The 23,366-nt window shown below is 34.8% G+C and overlaps 1 protein-coding gene across 1 annotated transcript in view; it reads right to left on the minus strand.

Moving 5' to 3' along the window:
* ZNF804A (zinc finger protein 804A) overlaps nt 1-22,489 on the minus strand; it is a 295,545-nt gene extending 273,056 nt beyond the window's left edge. Inside the window, exon 1 of the mRNA XM_003791455.1 lies at nt 21,794-22,489. Coding sequence (XP_003791503.1) covers nt 21,794-21,904 — 111 coding nt within the window. The 5' untranslated portion in view covers nt 21,905-22,489. The remainder of the gene's footprint in view (nt 1-21,793) is intronic.
* Nucleotides 22,490-23,366: the final 877 nt, after the last annotated feature.

The raw sequence follows: 23,366 nt of genomic DNA on the forward strand, positions 1-23,366 counted from the left end.
TTTTTATTGTGGTAAAATGTACATAACATAAAATTTGCCATTTTAACCACATTTAAGTATACACAAATGGCACATACATATAGTTGTGCAACCATTCTTAACACTATCTGAATAGACATTACACGAAAGAATGTCTGAATAAAAAGGGGTAACACTTCTTTACTGTATTGGAATCACAAATGAATCAATGGACAAATAGTATTTTAACTACCTTTGTCAATCAATTATGAGAAATCTTATTATGGCTGTGAGACTTTTGGAACAGCCAGATGTATTTGAGAATTCCTAGTCCATTTGACTCATTGTTTAAATAAATATACTGATTTCATTGTTTAAATAAATATACTGACCATTCAATAATTGTCTTTTGATTTTAGTTTCCCAAACTCAGGTTATTTATGTAAATTCTGAGGTCTAGTGGAAGGTCATAGTCTAAGTAAGGATGATTTGCATTAAACTATGACAGCTTCATTTGCAGTCTTGCTATTGACATTTGCCACACCTGGCATGTCAGTGTCTGGAGGGTGTACGTGTATATACCCACGAGTGTGTTTTTGTTAATGAGTTTTTTGGTTGTTTTTTTTTTTTTAAGACTGTGGACATTGTAATGACAATTATGCTTTAAATGTAGGGAACTTCCCTTGGTGTTAGGTGGTGCTGGCTGTGAAAGTCAACGTCATCAAATGTGTAATTTTTGAAAATAGCATAATTTTGATTATTATTAATCTGATCCTAATCTATACACAAAAGTTAATAAAACAAATGTTTATTGGAACAACATAATAACAAATATGATAACTGTGATCTGCCCTTGCTTAGAATCTACATAAATTTAACAGACTGGCACAAAATACTTGAGAAGTCTTCAACAATTTCTGGATTTTTTCCAAATCCTATTAACTATCCTGAATATAGCAGTTTTTCCTAAAGCAAAATATATAGAGAGACAATTTCTGTTTATTTTATATTTGAGAATTTGTGTTTTATTCCATGGAAGCATTGAAATGAACAGTATTTTATCTCGTGTAATCTTTTACTTTTGGAATATATATTTCTAACATCTCAACACTTTCCTGAATTTCATGCTATACTATCTTACACACATTAACTTGTCATTTGCTTTTGAATTTTGAGGATGAAGCTTTATGTACTCTCTATTATTGTAGATTTCAATTAAGTAACAGCTGATAATATTCAGATATTTTTTAGTTACCTCTTCCATGAGCAGAATAAAGAATAGTAGACTACAAAGTAATTGCTCCTCGAATACCCACTGCTCTTTTCCATCAAATAAAGAGAATGACTTTCTTTTCTGCCTAATAACAGATGGCTTCCTGCGTGTGCAGTACCACTGTTGATAGGAGGGACAGGCTGTGCTAAGTCCTGGTTTCTCAGGGCTATCAAACATTTTTGTCATATGGGTACCTCTTCTTCAAATGCCATTTCCTAGGTTACTTTATAAGTAATCTTCAGATGGCATTCCATTCCCTGATGATTTCCTTTAGATCTTACTCCCAGTTGAAGGCTTTCTCTTCCTCATTTTGCTTTTATGTTTATTAATTTAAATTAATCTCTTAGAGAATAATTTAAACTGAATCACTCTTAGTTAATCTTAGTACCCTTACTCTCACATGCACACACACACACACACACACATACACATGCATCTTGTACAAATCAATTAAGACTTCCTTTTTCATTGTTTTTGTGCTGTTCTTATACACTTAGTGTCACAGTGCTTTCTGAAAGCTACTTAGAAACCAGCTGATAAATGTATGTATCATTGAAATAGACCAAAAGCTGAAGTAGGACTTTGACATAAATTGGTTTCAGAATGAAATTCTGTTGAAGGTGATAGGCAAGTTTTTTTTTTTTCATTCAGCATCATATAAAATTTAAAATTTTATATTAAAATCAAATGAAAATCAAGATTCCTATTGGTATGGAGACTGTCTCTCAATAGGCTGCATCTTCCCAGGTCTTTGTGCAGTGCTCAGCACATTGTGAGGTTCAAATTTTACCCAATGTTGAATTATAATTAAAACAGTATTTTAAAAGAATTTGATCAGTGGCCTGAGTGGGAGCTGCAGGTCAGTCTTCTGCAGCAGGCTGAGCAGTTCTTGGTGGAGACCTGCTGAATAGGCACAGAGGGAACCCAGGGTCAGGAACTACCCTTGAATGGTCTTAACTGTTCTTCCACAAGTTTTTAAACAAGAGAGAAATAAGGTTGCCAACAAATGAACAACAGTTTTTTTAAAAATAAATCAGAAATCCATAAATTAATACTGTGAGGAAAGGTGCACTTCACAGGAATAGAAAGACCTCATGATACAATGTAAAGATGCAAATAATGAAAAATGGCTTAAAGTTATCAATACCATACTTATTTCCTGATCTGTAGTCATCATTGCACTCTTTCAATGAATTTGAAATGGCACATATAGATTAGCAGAGTGGATGCGAGTTCTCGCTCTGGAAGCAGATTACACTAATTTAAATAACATAACAATGATATTATCAGAGTACTTTACGAATAGAGTTCTGATATGATAAAAGAACTGTTATAAATAAAATGCCTCTGAATGTGTCTTGAACGTATTATATAAAAATTGACATATAATGGTGATGTTTCAAAATGTTCATGCCCAAAATAAAATCCATTCCATCCTTCAAAATCGTCTTTGGCAATGATAAAATATTTTATTGCATTCAATTGTGTTCTCACATGCCCGTCCAATACCTGAATTTGTTTGATATCACACACCTATTGACAATAGACTTTCACATTAATACAACAGACAGATGCATTTCTTTGCATTATAAAAATGTTATATGTATATTTTAAAATAAGCCAGGCATGTGGCTGAAGCCAGTAATCCTAGAACTTTGGGACAGTTCAAGATGGGAAGATCATTTGAGGCCAGGAGTTTGAGACCCACCTGAGCAACATAATGAGACCCCTAACTATAAAACATAAAAAAATGTGCCTGGTGTGTGATGCTTGCCTAGCTCAAGAAGCTGAGGTGGGAGGACAAGGACACTTGAGCACAGGAGTTTAAGATTGTAGTGAGCTGTGATGGCACTACCGCCCTCTAGCCTGGACAACAGAGTGAAACTCTATCTGAGGATGAAGCATTGTTTATGAGATAATCACACACTTCAAGATAAATAAATAAAATAAAAAATGTTTTATTTCTCCTAGCTCCAGTAAATTACATTGTACACTTTCTCTGATGCTTGCACACCTCATTAGAGACCACTGTACCAGACATTACTGCTATAAGGAAAGAGAATCAAGAGCTTCTTGATTTCATTGTATTAATACTACCTAGTGCAGTACTTGATACATAAAGGTAATCAGTAAATATTTTTATAAAAATAAATGGAATATATATACACACTCCAAACAAATAAATGGGAATACACATAACCCAAAGAAGATATCAACTTTCTGCTGCATCCCACCTTTAATTATCCACGAATAGACAGAAACTAAACCTTCCAATTTTAAAAACTCTTTCTATTATGTCAACTTGTCTATCTAGAAGTATAAATGAAAACATACAGTTAAGTATAAAAATATGCACACAAGGAATTATCAATATAAATGCCAACAATGGGAAATATAATAATTTGTTTCTGGGATTAATATATAAGTTTATAAGGTACTTTACTAGAAAATTATTATTGTTTCTAAATTGTTGTCCTAAACACTTAAACACTATTAAAAAATTATCTGCCTCAGTGGCGCCTGTGGCTCAAGGAGTAGGGCACCGACCCCATATACCAGAGGTGGTACGTTCAAACCCAGCGCCAGCCAAAAACTGCAAAAAAAAAAAAAAATATATATATATATATATATATGCCAGTATTGTTAGTAGATGAAAGAATGTCTGTTTCATCTGGAAAGCTGCTTTTCTAAATAATTTCATATACATGCAAAACAAAATTTAAACACATTTTATGTCAGTGTATATATTACACTGTTTTATGAAGTCACAAAATTGACAGAAATGAGTACCCTGTTTATATGTCTTCTATTTTTGTCCACCTCTATCATTATCTACCTGTTTACCATCTATTAATTATTCTTTATAATAGTAAATTAAATATATAGAAAAAAGAAATGCATTAAAAATCATAACAATTGTAAAATATATGGCAGGTATTTTTAACATTTACTACCGTCGAAAACACTAGTCTACTCTTCTGCGTGGATAGAAAAATATACAAATACATAGGCTGTTCATTTTTATAAACTGACAAAATTGAACAAGTAATTACTACACTTTTTATGCTATCAATAATTATGAGACTTCTCTACAGAATGTTTATTACACCTCTTCTGTCACTTAATTTTTTGCCTTCCATATGAAGTTCTCTCTTCCAGTGTTTTTCCACTTACTGTAATATCATACTCTCCTTGAGGATGACTTTCAACAGGCTCAAGCAAAGATAACACCTGACTCCACATCCTGATGACTAAGCAAGATCCAGAGGTTTCAGAAATGAAGAATCATCAGATTCTGTTATTGCCCTGCTTAATTCTGATGAGTAAGTGGATGAGTCCATTTTGCCAATTTTTAATGAGAGATAATTGCTAAAATAAAAATCAAATCACATGGATTCCAATCTCTCATCAAAAACATAACCTTATTTTTACAAATAGTCTTCCTCCTGGTAAATATCATTACTTACACCTTTCTCTGTTTTGTGAATCAATTTGCAGAACTAGCAATTTGTTTAGCAAAAAAATTAAGCAATATATTTTACTCATATTTGTAGGAATCTCTGTCAAACTATTTTTAATAGTATTAAAATACTTAAGATGTAGTAAGGAAAGTCAATGAATTATAATTTGACACACAAAACAAATGGAAGAAATATATAGGCAAGAACTCAAAAGAGTCATTATTAAGTATGGTTACTATTTTTCAAATGTTTCCATATAAACTGTCTTTTCAATAGTTTGCATTTTTCATAGTGGAATATGTATTTATTCTTTAATCTTGTAATAAAAATTAAGACAAAAAATCTATACTCTGTAACTTCCCTGGGTATTCTTGAATACTTATTTAGTGAAATATATATTTGACTTGTAATTTGATATATTTTTGTTATTATGCACATATTTAATCATACATTGGTTTTTAAGGGTAGAAAGTAAATATGTTTTTTGTAAATAACATATAACGTTTTCTTTGATTATCTGGCCTCTCCATTGTTATTCTTCTTCATAAAATGGAAATTTTTATAACTTATTATCTTTAGAAGAATTAGTATAAATAATGACTACTTAAGTGTTTGTGATGAAGATATAGCCTAATGCATAATTAAGTTCACAAACTCATAGTCATATATAACTTCTGGCATCATACTTGGACCCTCTTTAGTTCCTCACATGGAAAACGGTGTTAATGATACCTATGAGATTAAAACTTTTATGGTTTTTGTACTATATTTATTTATATAAAATATTGACTGGGAGTAAATGTGATATGGAACAAGATTCTACAATATTTCTCAATATAACAATATTCTTAAACCTTAAAAATGTTCCACCAAATGACTGGGAACATTGGCCATACAATAACCTTAAGTAAAATCATAAAAATATTCATTACATTTTCTTAAACTAAAGTTTCTAACAACATTTATAGCTTTTATCTTGATCAGATTATATATGTGTGTACAAATGTATCTATTCCTGTATGCATGTATTTAGTGTTGGCCCAGATTGATGAGGACAGAGAGACTAGGACTCTAAATATCACCCCAAATGTCTGCTCACGGTCTCCTTCCTGCTCACTCCCTGTTTGCACATTCACTGCCCTCCTCCTCGGCAGCACAACCACCAACTAGTAAAAATGTAAGTTTAGATGCACCAACATCTTACCAAAAATATGTATTAAAAAGCTTCAGATCATTTAACTTTTTATACACTCCCTGAAAATAGTCCCCTGAGAAAAATGGAATGATACTTTATACATTATAAACTTTCTAAATCTAAAGCCACCTTCTATAAATGTATGCTACAAAGCCCAATGATTAGAAAATAGATGGATTTGCTTATCTTATTCCTCTAATGGAAGAACCAATAATATATTCCAGAAAACCATGGTGCACTTCCAACTGTAAAAAACATGAAAATAATTCCTTATTTGCTTCAGTGTTCAAACTTGTACTGTTCTTAATAGTTAGTAAATGGAAGGTTGAAAACACTAAAATTTTAAAAATGAGGGGGCAAAACTGCAAAGTGAATTGAAAATCCAATCATCTCTCAATATCCAAAGGGAAGTGGTTCCAGGAATCCCCACAGATATCAAAATCCAAGGATACCAAAATCCAAGTCTCACAGTAGTTTCTGAGAAAACCATTAACAGAGATAGATTACTGCAGTCAAACATATTTTAACATCTGAATTTTACTAAAATCAGATCATCTTTTGTCAAATAAAACTATTTTAGATAATTGATTCAACAACATAATTATTATGGCAAAATTGACTCTAATAGCATTGTAATCATAACATAAGTAAAAATTCTAAACAATGCTGAAAGATAACCTTCTATATTCAAAAAATTTAAGAGTAGGTATACAAAATTTAAAAGTAAATTAATTAATATGAATCTCAATAATGTAAGTGAGATAAGAAAACATCTGATTTAATAAAAATACAATTATAATATAATCATATATATATCCTAAAATCCAACCATAATTTGTTAAGTTTTTGATATACATAACTTAAGAACACCTAGCATCACTTTGTTTCATAAAGCTATTCATTTTTATGTCTTTATAATTTTAAAATTGTCTAATGTTTACCTCAATTTACTGGCTCAATCATCTGCTCTGTTATTCAACATAATGTTTTTTTTTTAAAGCATACATTTAAAACTAATATTATTGATGCATTATTATCTCTAATTTCTACATAAATTAATACATTAAAGCATGGTTGAAAAGGAAATTGGCCAAGTTAACTAATTTCCTTATGAAGATGGACGTAGAACTGTATCTTTTTTCTGCTTACAAAGTGTAGTCTTATATTTTCATCCCTTCTGTGGATGCTAGAGTCTACTAAATTTGATAATGAAGTCCTTTAACAATATTCAAAGTAAACTATTTTCTGGTTTCATTCATTTCCCATTTTACAGTGAAACCAATGTACTGTTGCTTGCCTTCTAAAGGGTCTATTGAAGGGGATGGGAAACTAAGGAGTATTGGATAGAAGACAGGCTCTTCTCTTATATTAAGTATAAATGTGTGACATCCAAATATTCACTGGAACATGTCCATTGAAACCAAACTAGATGCATTTTATCCTAGAAGAGTGACAGTTACTTAGAAGGTTTTAGGAAAGCAAGATTCCTGTATCTGACCAACTGATACTAAGATTTAGTGCCTAGGAGGTGAGATCCAAGGTGTTGAACTTTTGAAACAATAATTATGATCATCTAGTTTTCGAATATGCCATTGAGCTTTAGTTTTCCTTCATAGAATAATCTACTTACAGATTGTATATGGGAACTAAATTTTGCAATCAATCTGTTGATCTTTATTTCACTGAACTCCTTAAAACACCTATTTTCTATTCACTTTGTATCTTTTATATTCTATCTGCACATGAAAAAGCACATGTTCATGTTTTAGCTTTGGAAGGAAAGAAGAGCAATCTTTAAAATGCCAGTAACTGTAAAGATGACAATAGCTTTGATTATGTGCTGGACACTGAAGTAGAAACTTCCCTTATTTAATCCTTACAACAATCTTCTGCACACATACTCATGCTAAAGCATTTCAGTTGTAATTACATGTAATTTACATAGTACATTTAAAATAACATTTGTCACAAAGAAAGGACTAAAATTTTAGTTTTTGCTGTTTTCAGATAAACAGAAACTAAAAGAGGTTAAATAACTATCCCAAGTTATATTGCAAGAGTTCAAACTCAAGTCTCTCTAGTTCTATATATTTCTACAGCAACTTTTATTATAGAAGAACAGAAAGGGAATGGTAAGAAGCAAATAAAGAAGTGAAACACTGTAAAAAGCTATACATATGTAAAGTTCATAAAATGTTGACAAAATTAAATTCTATAGTTGTCCTATTTCTAATCCATTTTTCTCATGTAAAAATAACCAAAATTAGCTAATTAAATAAAGCATAAAATGCATCTATTAGAAATAATATTAAGTAGCTGGCAGATTCAAAGATGACCTTGTTGAATTGGGCTTGTTGAGGAATTCCCTGGGAATGCCTGGGCAAAATTCTGCCACTGAAATAGGGAACAAATTAGGATCTTCAGCCCCAGCAACTTTTCCCTGATAATGTTAATGGAGGCAACTGGAAACTCATTGGAGCTGTCTTGTCCTCTTAACTCTACTGCGGCTATCTCAAATAATCTCCACTTGATCTTGTGCCTCTGCAGGGTCCTGCCTTTGTCCCTTTTTGTTTTGTTTGTTTGTTTGTTTGTGAGACAGAGTCTTACTTTATCACCCTTGGTAGAGTGCCAGGCATCACAGCCTCTAATTCCTAGGTCTAAGCGACTCTCTTGCCTCAGCCTCCCAAGTAGCTGGGACTACAGGCGCCCACCACAATGCCTGGCTATTTGTTTTGTTGTAATCTGGCCGGGGCTGGGTTCGAACCCGCCACCCTCAGTATATGGGGCCGGTTGCCTACCCACTCAGCCACAGGTGCTGCCCCTTTGTCCCCTTTTTGATCATTTGACTAAGCTCAACATGTCTGAAGCTGGGAAGAAAGGATATGTTTGTATGTTCACTTATGGTTCCTCAGGTTGTTGAAAAATAGTGAAGTATCAAGTTAAAGACATCCTCTTTAGACAGCACTCTGTCTACAAATCCTAGAATAATATCAGGCTAGGACAGAGAATGGGAGAGTATTTCAGGCAGGTTTCTGTCACTGTGGGTAGTTTTTATATTTTACATGTTGACTATATAAATTATCATCCTAATTAGAATAATTCTGAGAGTTAAAGGCAGTGCCATTATTAATCATGCTAAGACAATAGCATAAATTGGGCCTATTTCAGGCAAACCTGGGGGCACCGTTACTCAGTTACTAAAGTTGATATACCTTCTTAAATTGGCTTATCATTCTTGCTATAAACCTACAAAGAATTAATGATTTTCTCTCTGTCTCTCTTCTTTTTGTTTACTTTTGATTCCTGGGATTTCAGCTATCCAGAGGAAACTTGGCCACTGAGCTACCTCAGATTCCCGAAAATGCTAACCAGCATTAATTTTCGACCTCTGGTTTTATATCAAGTGGCCAGAAGGGGATTAAGTTCCAAATTACTTTTCAAATAAATAATTGTTTTGATCTCTGGCTCTAGCTGAAACTGCTAGAATTATCTGGGCTTCTTGAGAAACAAACATTCAGAAAGACCAAATACCTCTATAACTTTGGGTATAGGCAGAGAAGGAGAGAGAGAGAATAGTAATGGTTTTGTTCTGTGTGTACATGTCTATTTTCCCCGGCTCTAGTGAATTTGCCCTTATTTTTGGTAGGGTACTGAAAAAAAAGAGGAAAGTCTCCCATATGACATATAATTTCTACACTTGATAGAATTGTATTGGTACCGTATTAATGAGTCAGAAAAGCTGGTATTTTTAGTGCCTAAACAGCATGCAATTATTCATGTGTGGATTAAATTATGGGTATATTATTTTAATTAATGCATCTTAACATTAAAAGCAAATAACATCTTCAGTCTCAATTTTTTCCTTGTATAGTCAAATAATGCTCATATTACGCTAGACCCTATGCAAAAGATCCTACAAACAGGATCAATGTACATTCATTTATCATTATTATTTACTTCACTAACCCTGTGTTGTGGAATAGCATGGCAATAGACTGTCTTAATTGCGACTCTCCAAAAGAGTAATATGTAATATGCTACATCTGAAATTTTGCTACTATCAGGCTACCAGCAAATAGATTCATAAGTATTTGAGAAGCAGTATGCATCATGGTACTCATGGTACATCAGTACCATCCATAAAAATCCATCCATAAAAATTGTATATTTCATGTTGAATCAATATTTTCACAGTGATTAAGAATACAAATAGAACGGTTTGTGTTTATACAACCTGTACCTTTTCTCTGAGAAATGTAATCCTATTTATTATGACGAAAATGCCATTAAATTTAATAAAACTTGAAGATGTAGATTTCATTTGTTTCAGCTACTTCTCTATTACTTGTGGCAATCAAGGAAATAAGGGATGGGTTTCAACATTTCACGTTATTTTGTATTCTTCTTTCAACAAATAGTGAGCATCAGAGTCCACCTTTGTTTTATTTAATAAGGTATCCATGTCAATTGTGACCAAATTTAATGATTTATTAGCTGTGACATTAAATAAATTTGGCACTAAAAAATAATAAAAGGTTAAAGGTACTACAAAGAATATAGAAACTTCAACTTCAGGAGTAAAAACTGGCATTTTTACAGCTATGAGTAACAGTTAGGAAGATATAGTTGGTCACCAGCTCTATAGACAGACCATTTTACTCCATATACTACATATGCTTAAAATATAATATGGTCAAAATTAATTATTAAGTGAATTATACAAATAAAGGAAGAAATATAGCAAGCACATCACATCTATGTCACATTTCCATACTGACATCGTGACTAATGAAATTTTAGAGTGACTTCCGACTAGTAAAACTGTAATAACCATATTTCACAGGTTTATTCATCTGTAGTTAATAATTCTGTCTATGAGACCAAAAGAGAATGTTATGCTGCCCCCCGGTGTAAATATTATTTTTATAACATCAGAATGTCAGTGATCCAAGAAAAGATAGCAAGAAAATCAGTCATTTCCATAGCTATGGAAGTTATTATTGAAGAGAGTTAAAAGTACGCTCTCCTAAAGAGCTAGCTTTCTGTATTTCCATTAACTTTATGAGTCAAAAGAATGACCAATACTTGAAGATTTCCTTAGGATTTCCATCTTTTTATCTCCTAAAAATATTTAGGGCCCTGCTATGCTTTAGATATTTGCCTCATCCAAATCTAATGTTGAAATTTGATCCCTAGTTTGGCGGTAGGAGGCCTTTAAGTCACAGGAGTGGATACTTAATGAATGGTTTGGTGCTATTCTCCTGATAAGTAATGAATTTTCCCTCTATCAGTTTCTATAAGGACTGATGGTTGAAAGTGTCTGGCACCTCCCCTCCTCTCTTCCTTCATCTCGCCATGTGCTGCCTGCTCCCCTTCCTAATCCACTATGACTGAAAGATTTATGAGGCCCTCACCAGAAGCAGATGCTGGCACCATAATTCTTGAATAGCCTGTAGAACTAGGAGCCAAATAAGCCTATTTTTAAAGTAAACTACCCAATGTCAGGTATTTCTTTATAGCAATACAAATGAACCAAAACAAGGCCAACACATAGTTAAGGGAGAAGATTTCATGCATTCTTAGGGTAGGCATAAACATGTAAGAAGTGCCACGAGTAAGCTGAGTGCAATGAACTAAATATTTGTGTCTGCTCAAAATGCATAGGTTGAAATTCAAACTCCTAATGTCATGGCACCAACTGCCTTTAGGGATAATTCATTCATGAGAAACCCACATTCACTGATATATTTGTGCCCTTATAAAAGAGGACCGAGAGAATTCCTTCTGCCATGTGGGAATTCTTTCTATGAGGCAGCAAACTCCTCATCAGACAACAAATCTACTGGCCCTGAAATTTTGGACTTCCCAGGCTCCAGAACTGCAAGAAATAAATTTCTGTTGTATAAAAGCTACTGTCAATGATACTTTGCTATAGCAGTCCAGACAAGTAAGACACAGAGGAAAAAAAAGAAAATATTACTGATAGGGTCCAAATTATGTAAATCCATACATACTAGATTGAGTGAATGAGATTATAATCAAATATGAATGTTCTAGTATAAAATACTGTCAGTAGTGACCACCATTTTTTGACAGATTATGCATCAAACTTTGTACAAATTACTACATATTTTTTATATCATTTGTTCTACAAATCAGTCTCCTAGACAGGTATTAGCATCTCCTTTTAAAGATAATTTAACTGATAGTGAAGGAGGTAAACTTAACCACACTCACAGAGCTAGTTTTGGTAGATTTCTACTGTCTGATCATTCCCTTTGTTCCTTACTAACAGTGATCTGATTTTATTAGGATTGACAATAGGCACAACGTAATAAACCACGTTTCTACCTTTCCCAGTACTTGGGAGTGGTTCTGTGACATAACTCTAGCCCAAAGAGATGTAAACCAACACAGCTGGGAAGAACTTCTTAAAAACAAAGAACATTCAACTTCTTGTTTGTCCTGTTTATTCTTTTATCTAGTTTAGAATATACATGACAACTGTAGTAATAACAACCTTTCAACTGTAGAAAAATGTAAATAAAATCAGTAAGTCCTTCGCATAGATATTGCAGCCACTTAGTGTTAGAAAACAGCTACTTACAGATTTCTTTTAATATGAGAAAAATATAATTTCTATAGAATGCTATGTAGGTACATAGTTGATACTTGGGGTTTTGATTATTCACAATTTACTGATACAAAGGTAGATCTTGGATTTGAACTGGGATCCATTTTCTTATAAAGTGTTTGTGATTATAACCATTATGTAAGTTTAAAAATAAGTATTTTCATGAAGACATGCTCAATTGGATTCAAGAACACAGTTCTGCAGGGAAAGCAGCTATTCTCCTATCTACCAAGAAGGTGTAGTATAGATATTGTCTTCATCATGGAATAGTGTTTAATAAATATCAGGTTTTGAAGGAGATAACAAAAAAAGCAACTTGCAAGTTCAGTGCCTGTAGTACAGTAGTTATGGCACCAGTCACAAATACCCAGGCTGGTGGGTTCAAACCCAGCCTAGACCAGTGAAACAGCAATGACAACTACCACCAAAAAATACCCCAGTGTTGTGGTGGACACCTATAGTCCCAGCTCCTTGGGAGGCTGAAGTAAGAGAACCGCTAAAGCCCAAGAGTTTGAGGTTGCTGTGAGCTGTGACACCACAGCACTCTACCAAGGGCACCATCATGAGACTCTGTCTCAGAAAAGAAAAAAAAAATAACACAGCATTTTCACTGACATGCCTATGGAGTCTAGAGACATTTTCATGTCTTGAGACATTTTCATTAAAGAAAGAATTTATATTTACTCCCATTTTTCTATCCTTGACCAGTTGTAAGAAAAATAAGTCAGTGCACATCTCTCATCATCAAACCCCTTCCTCTTTGCAACTAGTTTCACTTCCCTTCTCATAACTACTGTCCTAAAATCTGCTTTCCTCAACCAGTGCTTTTAAAACCCGTTAACTGTATCCTCCTGAATTTATAAATTTCTGTTGTCACGAAAAATCTCTAAAGCTTTACACTTTTCATGGAAGTTAAACTACATCTTTTTTGCTCTAATTCAAGTCTGTTTCTCTTGAAAACACTGTTCACTGTCTCTCAAGATGAGGTGGATGTTTTATCTCTCAAAGTCCACATACTATGCAGCAATACAGGGCACGAGTCTTTCTCATTCCACCTTGATACTTCTCAACCATTATCCTACCCTCCCTTAATTCTAAGTTCCCTTCTTAGATATCATTTCCTTGAAATCATCTTCTCTGGTCAGCTTACACTTCCTCCATCCTTTTGTAACCATCAGTTGTCATGGTCATGTCTGAGAAAGCAAAAACCAACTTCAGAAAACTGTTAGCTAGGAACTTGTCTAGACATAAGAGTCAGACATGGGGTTCTGCTATGAAACAGGAACAGTTTCACAGGACCCTAATACTTGATGAGGTCATTCTAATGTTGTTAGGGAGCAAGACCATCTGCAATTACATTTGAGCACAGCAATTTTTTTTTTAAATGCTGTATTTGTTATCCTAAATCCCCATGTGCAGGTAACAAGACCAAAGCTGCTTCTCCACCAATTCCAGTTCAACCTCGACTCTATTCCTCTTGCCTCCTAGGTAAAAAAGTACTAAGATACTCAATCATAAAACTGACCTTTCTTTGTCACCCAGTACTCAATCAAGAATAAAACAATGCTTTAATAAACTCCAAAATCAACTCACATAATCCAGAATCTTAAATAACTACCCCTTATACCCTCTTCATGAGATGCATCAGGATTTCTCACAGTGTGCAATTTACCTGTTCCAAATACCAATATGTGCAACTTTGGTTCAGCTAGAATCATATTCCTGTGGCTTGCACTGGTTGACGTTGACATAATTTCACATATTTTCATGAAGGCAGTTTTGTTTTGTATAATGGAAGTCATTCATTTTAGATAACTCCATTTAAAGCCTATTTTCTTAAATTAAGGTTCCCTACCAAAGTGTATACCTTTTAAATTAAGTTTAAAAAATGTTTTATATAATTTTGAGGCATCCCAACTTTCTTCAAGCACAATAAACACATATGTGATTAGCTGTTGGATCTGAACAGATAAGAATGACTGTATTTTACATAGTAATAGTAAAGTTTTTAGGGGGTTAGATTGGTTAAGATTTAGATTACAATCCAAGCAAAAAATTCAAATAAAGTTCCCATAAATTTATGTATGAATTAGCATAAAAAATTCCACACTAAGCTTTATAAACTTTAAAACTAAATAGTTGCCAACATCAACTCACCTATTTCGTATTAAATCCGAATAGGATTTGTATTTCAAATATTTTGTTACCTTTTTTAAAAAAGAGATGTTATAAACTAATTCTCAGTGTATCAGTCAGGATTCTCCAAACATACAGAACAAATAGAATGTGTGTGTGTTTGTGTAGGTGTATGCATGTGTAGCCACATACGTGATTTATTTGGAAAAAGTGACTCAGTGAATGTAGAGGCTAGTAATCTGAAATGTCAAGGGAAGGCAAGCAGCCTGAAAACCCAGATAAAAGTTGGTTCTGCAGTTTTCAGGAAGTATTTCCTTTTCTCCATGACACCTCAGTTTTGCTTATAAGATCCTTTAATTGATTGTATTAGGCCAATGCACATTATCATAAGTAATTTCCTCTACTTAAAGTCAATCGACTATAGACATTAAATGTATCTACAAAATACTTTCACAGCAATACCTAGATTAATACTTGATTAAACAACTGTCTTATATATTAGTTGACACATAAAACTAATCATGAAACTCAATACAGATCATTTTTCTTAAGTTATTTAAGAAAATAATGGTTTTTTATAATTTGAACACAACATCATAAATTTTTGACTTCATAAACATTTAGTACAAATGTACTTACCATTTAGAAAAGTGTATAAATTTCTTCGAGGGGTGCCAAACCATTATAAAAGAGTTCAGGGTAATACATCAGATAATGGACTTTGTTTACTTCAACAACTATATTTGCGTGTTAATTATTTATTACTCCATTTTATGTTATACTTTCCTAAAAAGAATACTATAGTACATTTATAAAATTAATGAACCTTGCTAGTTGAAAATGCTATTATAAAATAGTACATGGCTTTCCTTCTGTAACCATGGGAGATTGGTTCCAGAATCCCCCTAAGACACCAAAATCCACAGCAGATGTTCAAGTCCTTTATTTAAAGTGGTATAGTATTTGCATACACTCATGTAATTATGTTTAGATTAAATTACTTATAATACCCAGTAAAATGTAAATGCTATATATTATTTAGGGAACAAAGAAAAAACGTCTGTAGGTGGACAGTACAGGAGAAACAATCTTTCTTTGTCTTTTTTGAATAGTTTTGAGCCAGGGTTGGTTGAATGTATGGAAGTAAACCCATGGATACAGAATGCAGACTGTATATTTTAAGGTTTTCTCTGTTGCAATGGATGATTTAGAATGTCATGAAACAGATAAAACAAGTGGTTTCAAGTTAAAATTTTTAGGAAAGAAAACTAACAATATTAAATTTCTCACTTTTTGTGGTTAGCAATACAAAAATGTTGTAAATAGATATACATAATTGCTTCATGAATTTTTGCTTCAGTATACCAGATTATAATTGCTACCTTTTTGGAAAGAATACTCAAACTCCTAATATATAGCAATTCCCTTCAACAGTACTATCAGTTAAATAGGGTCACCGGAAGTAATTATTTCAACATCATGCCATTATCAGAATTATTAAAAATATGATTTGTACTAACCATAATATGTTTAATCAACTTTTTCAAAATATCTTACACATATTTAATTAAGTATACATTAAAGAAGAAAATTACACTCTAAATTAACTTTGCAACAAGAAAAAGCAAACAAGAAAATATTAAAAACACCAGTCGCCTAAATGAAAGTGTGAGATTTTAAAAAATGCAAAACTGCATCATCCTTTAATCACTATGTATTTCTTAGTGAGAAAGTGCTCCTAGATATCTGATTGGGAGAATACCATCTATCAGCTCAAGCAAGTACAGTAAACAGAATAATATGAACATGCTGAATATGCTGAAAACTTGGAAGGCCATTGTCTTTCTAAAACTTGGTACAGTGAAGGGCACATGTACAATGGGAAATTTTTTTTTTACTTTGACTCCTGGACTAAATAAGTAGAAAATTTCCAGTGCCTTCAATGGTCAAAAAAGTAATGTAAAAAAGTGAAAAGCTTATATAGCAATAAAAAGCAATGGAGAAAGTGGTAAATGGGGAAGTGCGTTCTTCTTTGAATTGTATTTAAAGCCAAGTATTTTAAAACACTGGGCACACATAACACACTACTTCTGCAGCCTCAGCGTGGCCCTGAATACAGCTCTCTAAAACCTCTGGACTGGAGGGTCCTGGAAGTTCTTGTTGATCTGTATTTTCAATAAAAATGTAATTTCAGTCATCAGTAATGGAAAATATTGATGAAGAATTGGGAAGATAAGATATTATGTCTTTCACAATTTTTACATCTAAAATTACTCAACTGATACTTAATGAACTACAAATGTATGAAATGTATGTGGGAATCATGAGTATCACCTGACAGCATTTTCTTTAAAATACTGCTCGTATTTCTTAATTATAACAATAATTTCAAATATCAGTGATTTTCCTTACCTGAATAATGTGTTTTGAAAATGCACATATTATATAGTTTCACGATAATTAAAAACCAATAGAGCAAAGAATATATGATACCTCAAGTTCAGAAAAGAGAAACACAAGATAGTCTTCATACTGATATGTAAGAGTATAAGGAAACTTGGATTATGCCTATAATTCCAGTTACCCAGGAGGCTGAGGCTGGAAGATTGGAGGATTGCTTGAGCTCCGAGGTTCAAATCCAGCTTGGGCAACATACAATGAATAAATAAAGCCTAGAAGAATACATAGTGGACTTATGTGAAAAAATTCATAAAGTCATAAAGTGAGAAAGTTTGTACATATATTAAGAAATAACCCTAATCCACAATCACTCTTGAATTTTCCTGAGTATGTTAATCTAACAACGAAAACATTTCCAACAGCACTAATTTAACTATTACTCTTTAGTCTTATTCACAATCTTAAAGTACCACCTACATGGGTTTCAATAAGTGGTGAAACCTTTTAAATTGTATTCTCTAAGATATATAGAAAATGTTCAAGGAAAATTGCCTAAATAATAAGTTATATTTGATAATTATATTTGAGAATTTGAGAATTAAAACAAAAGATCATATAATATATTGTCATAGTCTAACTTTACTAAATTTGTATATTCACAAATATAAAAAGTCTTTCATACTTTTCAAAAAATTAATTCATATGCAAACATTCTAAGTAACAAAAACTTATAAACTTGTCAAAAGATGATACCATTTTTTCAACAGATTCAAAATGAACAGGAGCTACGCAGACTACATCTTAGCACCTAATACTTAGTACATAACACACAGAACCAGGCTATGTGCCTAAAATAGTGCCTTCTAATTGAGGCATCTCAGTACATCTGAATGGCCTAAATAACAAACATGCTGAGAAGTGATAATAAATCAACATTTCTTGTCTTGGCAAATCTGATGTTTTATATATTAGAAATGAAGGGCAGCCTACACAAACAGGACCTAGGCCAGGCACAAATTAGTGATGTTTGCATATGGAAAGATAAGAAACAAAATAAATGTAAATTGAACTTTTTCTATAATATAGGCACTATTTCTCCATATCTGGATGCAGTTAGAAAAATGGAGTGCCTTTTACCAAAGAGATATTATTCCATAATCATATTATCATAATGATCCCTATGGATTCCATAATTAGCATTTAAATTGTAAAGGAAATATGTCTGCAGTCAGGAAATGTGCATTATAGTACTGACTCACTCTATGACCTTAAAACCACCACTCATTCTTTTTCGAATTCCATAGTCAGTGAGATAGACATCAGGCTATCGAGGGAGACTAAAATGCTGACCAACTAAGTGCAATGATTTCTAAGGTTCCAAAGGCAAACACCAAATTACATATTTAAAGTGATTAAAGGTACATTTGAATGTTTTGTATTTAATGTTTTCATAAAGTTTTTAAATATATCATTGAGGCAAAGAAATTTTGTGAATTAATTTCAAAAATTAAAAAAAAAAGTATAACTAATTGTCTTTCTCGAGTAAGCAAACACATGGATGGAATGGGAAAATCCGAAAAACGAAATGAGTATACATAGAAGTTAAACTTTATTCATTGCCATTAAACCCTATACCTTACCTAGAAATATTCTGGAACACCATTACATCTAAACTTATTTCTTGTCCCATGAAATTAGAGCTATATCACAAATATGGTGCAATTTATATCAGAAATCATGACAAACTGATTGACCTTTGTCTCTGCTTTTAAAACATTACAATAGAGATCCATGTATTTTTATTTAAAACTGTCAAGTGGAATATATTTAAAAATGTATGAGTCACGATTAACAACAGACTTAGTCTACACATATGGGCTTTTTTTCCTCAGAATTTTACGTTTGTGTGACAAAATACAACCTAGGGAAAGAAATGTATTTTTTTGATGACCTCTGTGTGAGTGGCAGGATTACATCCTGGATTTCGAATATACAGCAATTAATCACTGTAATTGGAATCTGAGTTTTACTGGTTATTCTATTAGTAACTTTTAACTCATCAAAGAATGCTGTATTACCAGTTATAAGCTACCTGAAATGTATCTCATAATTTTTAAAAGTTATCCAATTATTCTCTGAAAAACTGAATATAAAATGTATTTCTGAAATACCCTTAATTATATAGTGATAAAAATAATTAGAATTTCTTTGGAAAAAAATCACAGTACCTTCTCCCTGAACAGTTTTGTGCTTTAAGTTGTACTTTCCCCAAATGAGAAAAATCACAATTGAGATATTATTGAAATCATTTGAACTTATTACCCATTTCCAAATGTAAAAATGTAGTGGCTTTTAAAAACGCAAGTTAAATATGTCAAAATAAAATTGAAAATAAAGTAGGAAAGATCTCATAATTAGTCTATGAAACTGGTATTGAAGTTATTAAACAAAATAAATACATGTAATTTTATCTGTCAATTTAAAAATAAAACTGTAACAAAACATTATGCACATAAATTTCTACTTGAAAATTTTCAAAAATTGGCATTTATATATTTTAAGATATTAGTGTTTCTTATTAAAAATACTAATTCATAAAAGTTCCATGCATAGTTTACCATATTTAAGTGATAGTAAGTTTTAGTTTATTTGGTAAGTGCTCATAGCATCCTATGCGCTATAAAGAATCATTTTTAGATAAGTATAGATAGCTATTTTAATCAAAATCATTCATTTATGAATATAACTTTCTGTTACAGATGTATAAATATTCTTTTAAGCAGCAAAAGTCATCAAAAGGCATCTAAAAGACACACATATTGTTTTCTCATAAAAAATACTTCAGATATAGCTGGATCATCTGTGAAAACCTACATCATTTTAGTTAGGGCAAATATCATACACAACAAATAGAAACTTGGTTCATAAAGAATCTGGAAGGTCTATAAGTGATAAAGAACTAATCAACTTCAAAAACACAAGTCAGCATAAGCATATTTGACCATTGTTAGAAATCCAAGATTGACTTAGTAATCAAAATCAGTAGAATTATAATAAGTTGAGATTTGGCTGGTAACTTTTTTTTTTTCTATGAACTTTACTGTTAGTTCATCACCTACATCATTACTATATCTAAGAAAATGAAATCTTGTTCAATAAGTTTGCCTTTTTCCATAAGTGAAACTTGATTTTAAAAATAAACTAGTGTTTACTCTCTTCAAAATGAAAGTCTTCCCAACCCCACAAATTTTACCTTCCTACCTAGTTGAGTTCTCTAAGTAGGGCCAGAACAATTTTAAAACTTCCTTTAACCCTAGGTTGCTACTCGACATGGCACTGCACTAAAAAGACTGTAGAAGGGTATTTTCACTTTCTTTTGTTCAAAAACAACCAACAACAACATCCAGAACAACAATAAAAGCAAGAAACCAGCTCTGCTTTTCTGAGTCTTAAATGAACTGAAAGGAGAGACTACATTCTTCTCATCCATGTCAGAATTCAATTATAACTTTAGATGAGAACTTTTCGCTACATCATAGCATAATTGTTTTTACTCATTCAGAAACATCTTAAGACATACAGAGAAAAAGAGCTTAAGAATATTGTATTTACTTTTGGACTGTTTGAATCTATCCTTAAGCTTCTACTCCAATCCATTGAAGCTAAGCAACAACGATGTAAAAAGGGGAATGGAGGCTGGTTCCTAACAGACCCCAACTTTATTAAGTCATACTTTTATATACTAACACCTTACTTTGGCTCTACTCTGCCTAGTCCTTAGCCTAAGAAGCCTTTATTGTTTTTTTTTTTTTCTTTTATGGAGGTCTATACTTCTCTGGATATACCAATATAGGAGAGTCTGGGAGATTTTATAAATCAGAGAGGATTTGGATTAAAAAGTAGGAGGTATCATCCTGCACTATCTCAATACTACCTCGATGCTCAGCACATCTTTTCCCACCAATCAGGAGTGCTCTTCCTACTAGGATGCTGAAAGATGAAGCTCTGTGGTCCAGTGAGGCCCTTCCAGAAACTGCATGGGCTCTGTTGGTCTAAGGCGTTTCTTAGCAGCTTAATTGTGGCATAGTCACCACCCCACCCTTCACACTTACCCTCAGCTTCTTTACAGCGAATAGCTGAAAGTTGACAACATGGGGTCCTCAAGTCTTTCTTCCAAGCTTAGTGCTCAGAACTTCTCAGTAGAGAAGTTTTCTGCCAGTCTTTCAGGAAAAACCGGAACACAAACTATTTCTGCGACCATCACTTGATCCCGCCACTATCATCCTCACCACCAGCCCCAGGGCTCCCCACCTTCATCAGAGACACCCACATCCTCATTTACTTACATTCAGCTCCCTAAACCGAAAGACGTTACACTCGGCGTTAGGATTCTTTTTTTTTTCTTTCTTTCCTTTTTTACAAGTCCTGTTAACAGAAATTGCTTCAAATAAAGAGAGGCTGTGGTAGTCTTCAGTATTATGGAGTGAGACAGAGTCCAGAGCATTGTGGAAGTGACAACCAAAACCGTAGATCACAGCTTTCCTAAGATTCCTTCCTTCCTTCTACACCTAATTCTCACCCCCACGCCCACCAGATACATAAATGAATACATTATAAACCACATTGAATCACAACACCCTCAAAACCTCACAGTAACCTCAATCCTTCAAATGCCCTCCTGCAGGAGGGAGTAGGGGTGAGAAAGAGAGAAAGAGGGGGGAAAAATTAGAGCTTACCAGAGTTTTGTTCCCGTTCTTGCTAAGAGGGCCCCGAAAAACTCCCTTGATGTTGCGAAAGTGTCCGTTGCTGAGATGCGTGGAGCTGATGACAATGTAGTAACACTCCATGGGGCAGCCGCCGCCTCCTCCGCCGCAGCCGCTGCTTCCATGCACCCCGCGCCGGCAGCCGCAGCGCGAAGCCCCGCGAGGTGGGGCCGCGACCCCCGGGACGGCGACCGCCGCCTCCCCCGCACGCCCCGGAGACAGCGCGCTACACCCCTCGGTGCCGCGCGCCCCGGCGTCCCCGCCTCCGCATGCTCGCCGCGCTCTCCCCGGCGGTCTCTCCCTCTCGGTGTGTTTCTCTTCTAATTCGCCTTGGGACGCTGAGCCCCGCGGGAGGATCCCAGGCTGGGAGGGGGCCGCGCGACAGTCAGTGCCAGCGCGGCGGCCGAGCGGAGCGGGGCAGCGGGAGCCGCCTGCGCGGCAGCAGCGGCGGCGGCGGCGGCGGCGGCGGCAGCATCCCCCACGCTCGGCGCCCGCACTCGGAGTTGCTGCTGCTGGCAGGCATGAGTGTTATTATAGTGAGCGGCGTTGCCGGTCCATTGCACTGAGCCAATGGCAGGGAGCCACTGGGCTGATACTGAGAGCTGTCAGAAGAGTACATCTGTCACCCGCTGCCTCCCCCCGCCCACCCTGCCGCCGGGACCCACCGCCCCGCCGGTCCCCGCGCGAGTGGGGGCGCCCAGCGCAGCGCCGCGGCCGCAGAGGCCACCGCGGGTGGGCGGCAGAGCGGCCGGCCACGGAGAAGTGGGAGACTCCTACGAGGTGGGGGCGGAGGTGGAAATGAAGAAACCGCAATTTCTAGCCTGGCAGTCGGCGTGGGGGTTGGGACGAGGGGTGACAAATAAATTAATAATTCAATGCCGAAAGCCGCCGCTTCCAATTGCAGTTAATCCGGGCGGGTGCCAGCAGCTCGTCCCTCAAGATAATTGCTGCCCACTGGGTTTGGTTTATTTTGATTGTACGTGTACCATGTTCAGGATCTTAGAAAAAGGAGAGAAAAGGAAATGCCCCCCACTGCACCCCCTCTCATTTGTCCATATTGTAAGTGCTTGTGTTGGCGATAGTCCTAGGGGAAGGCAGTGGCGTGTGAGTTCAAGTGAATTGAAGATAAAAACAGAGACTCCTGATTTATGAGTTCCTCATTTTGACATTCCCTTCACCCACCTCCCATGAGAGCATCAGTTCTTCCTAAATTGCCAAAGCGAAGATGCTTTGCAGCAAAGAAGCTGCTGCCACGAGCTTGCTTTGCATCTCTCTCTGGTTCTCCCACTAGAGAGTGTGGCAGCGAACAAAAGCATTTGCCCTAGAAGCGACCTGAATGGAAAAATCTGCGCACCAACTCACGGGTTTGTCGCGGAAAGTAGGAAATGGGATCTGCTGCCTCCCCTGGAGACGGACTTTCTGCTTGGTTTTTATGGGGCCAAGGCAGCCATCAGCGTGTTTGTTCCCTCACCCGCCTTCCCACTCAGTTGATTCTCTCTTTGTGTAAGTTTAGCTCCTCTGAGGTGGTGGAGTGAGAGCATCCCAT

The sequence above is a fragment of the Otolemur garnettii genome, unplaced genomic scaffold (genome assembly GCF_000181295.1).
Source record: "Otolemur garnettii isolate 467f Iridium unplaced genomic scaffold, OtoGar3 scaffold00048, whole genome shotgun sequence".
Classification (NCBI taxonomy): Eukaryota; Metazoa; Chordata; class Mammalia; order Primates; family Galagidae; genus Otolemur; species Otolemur garnettii.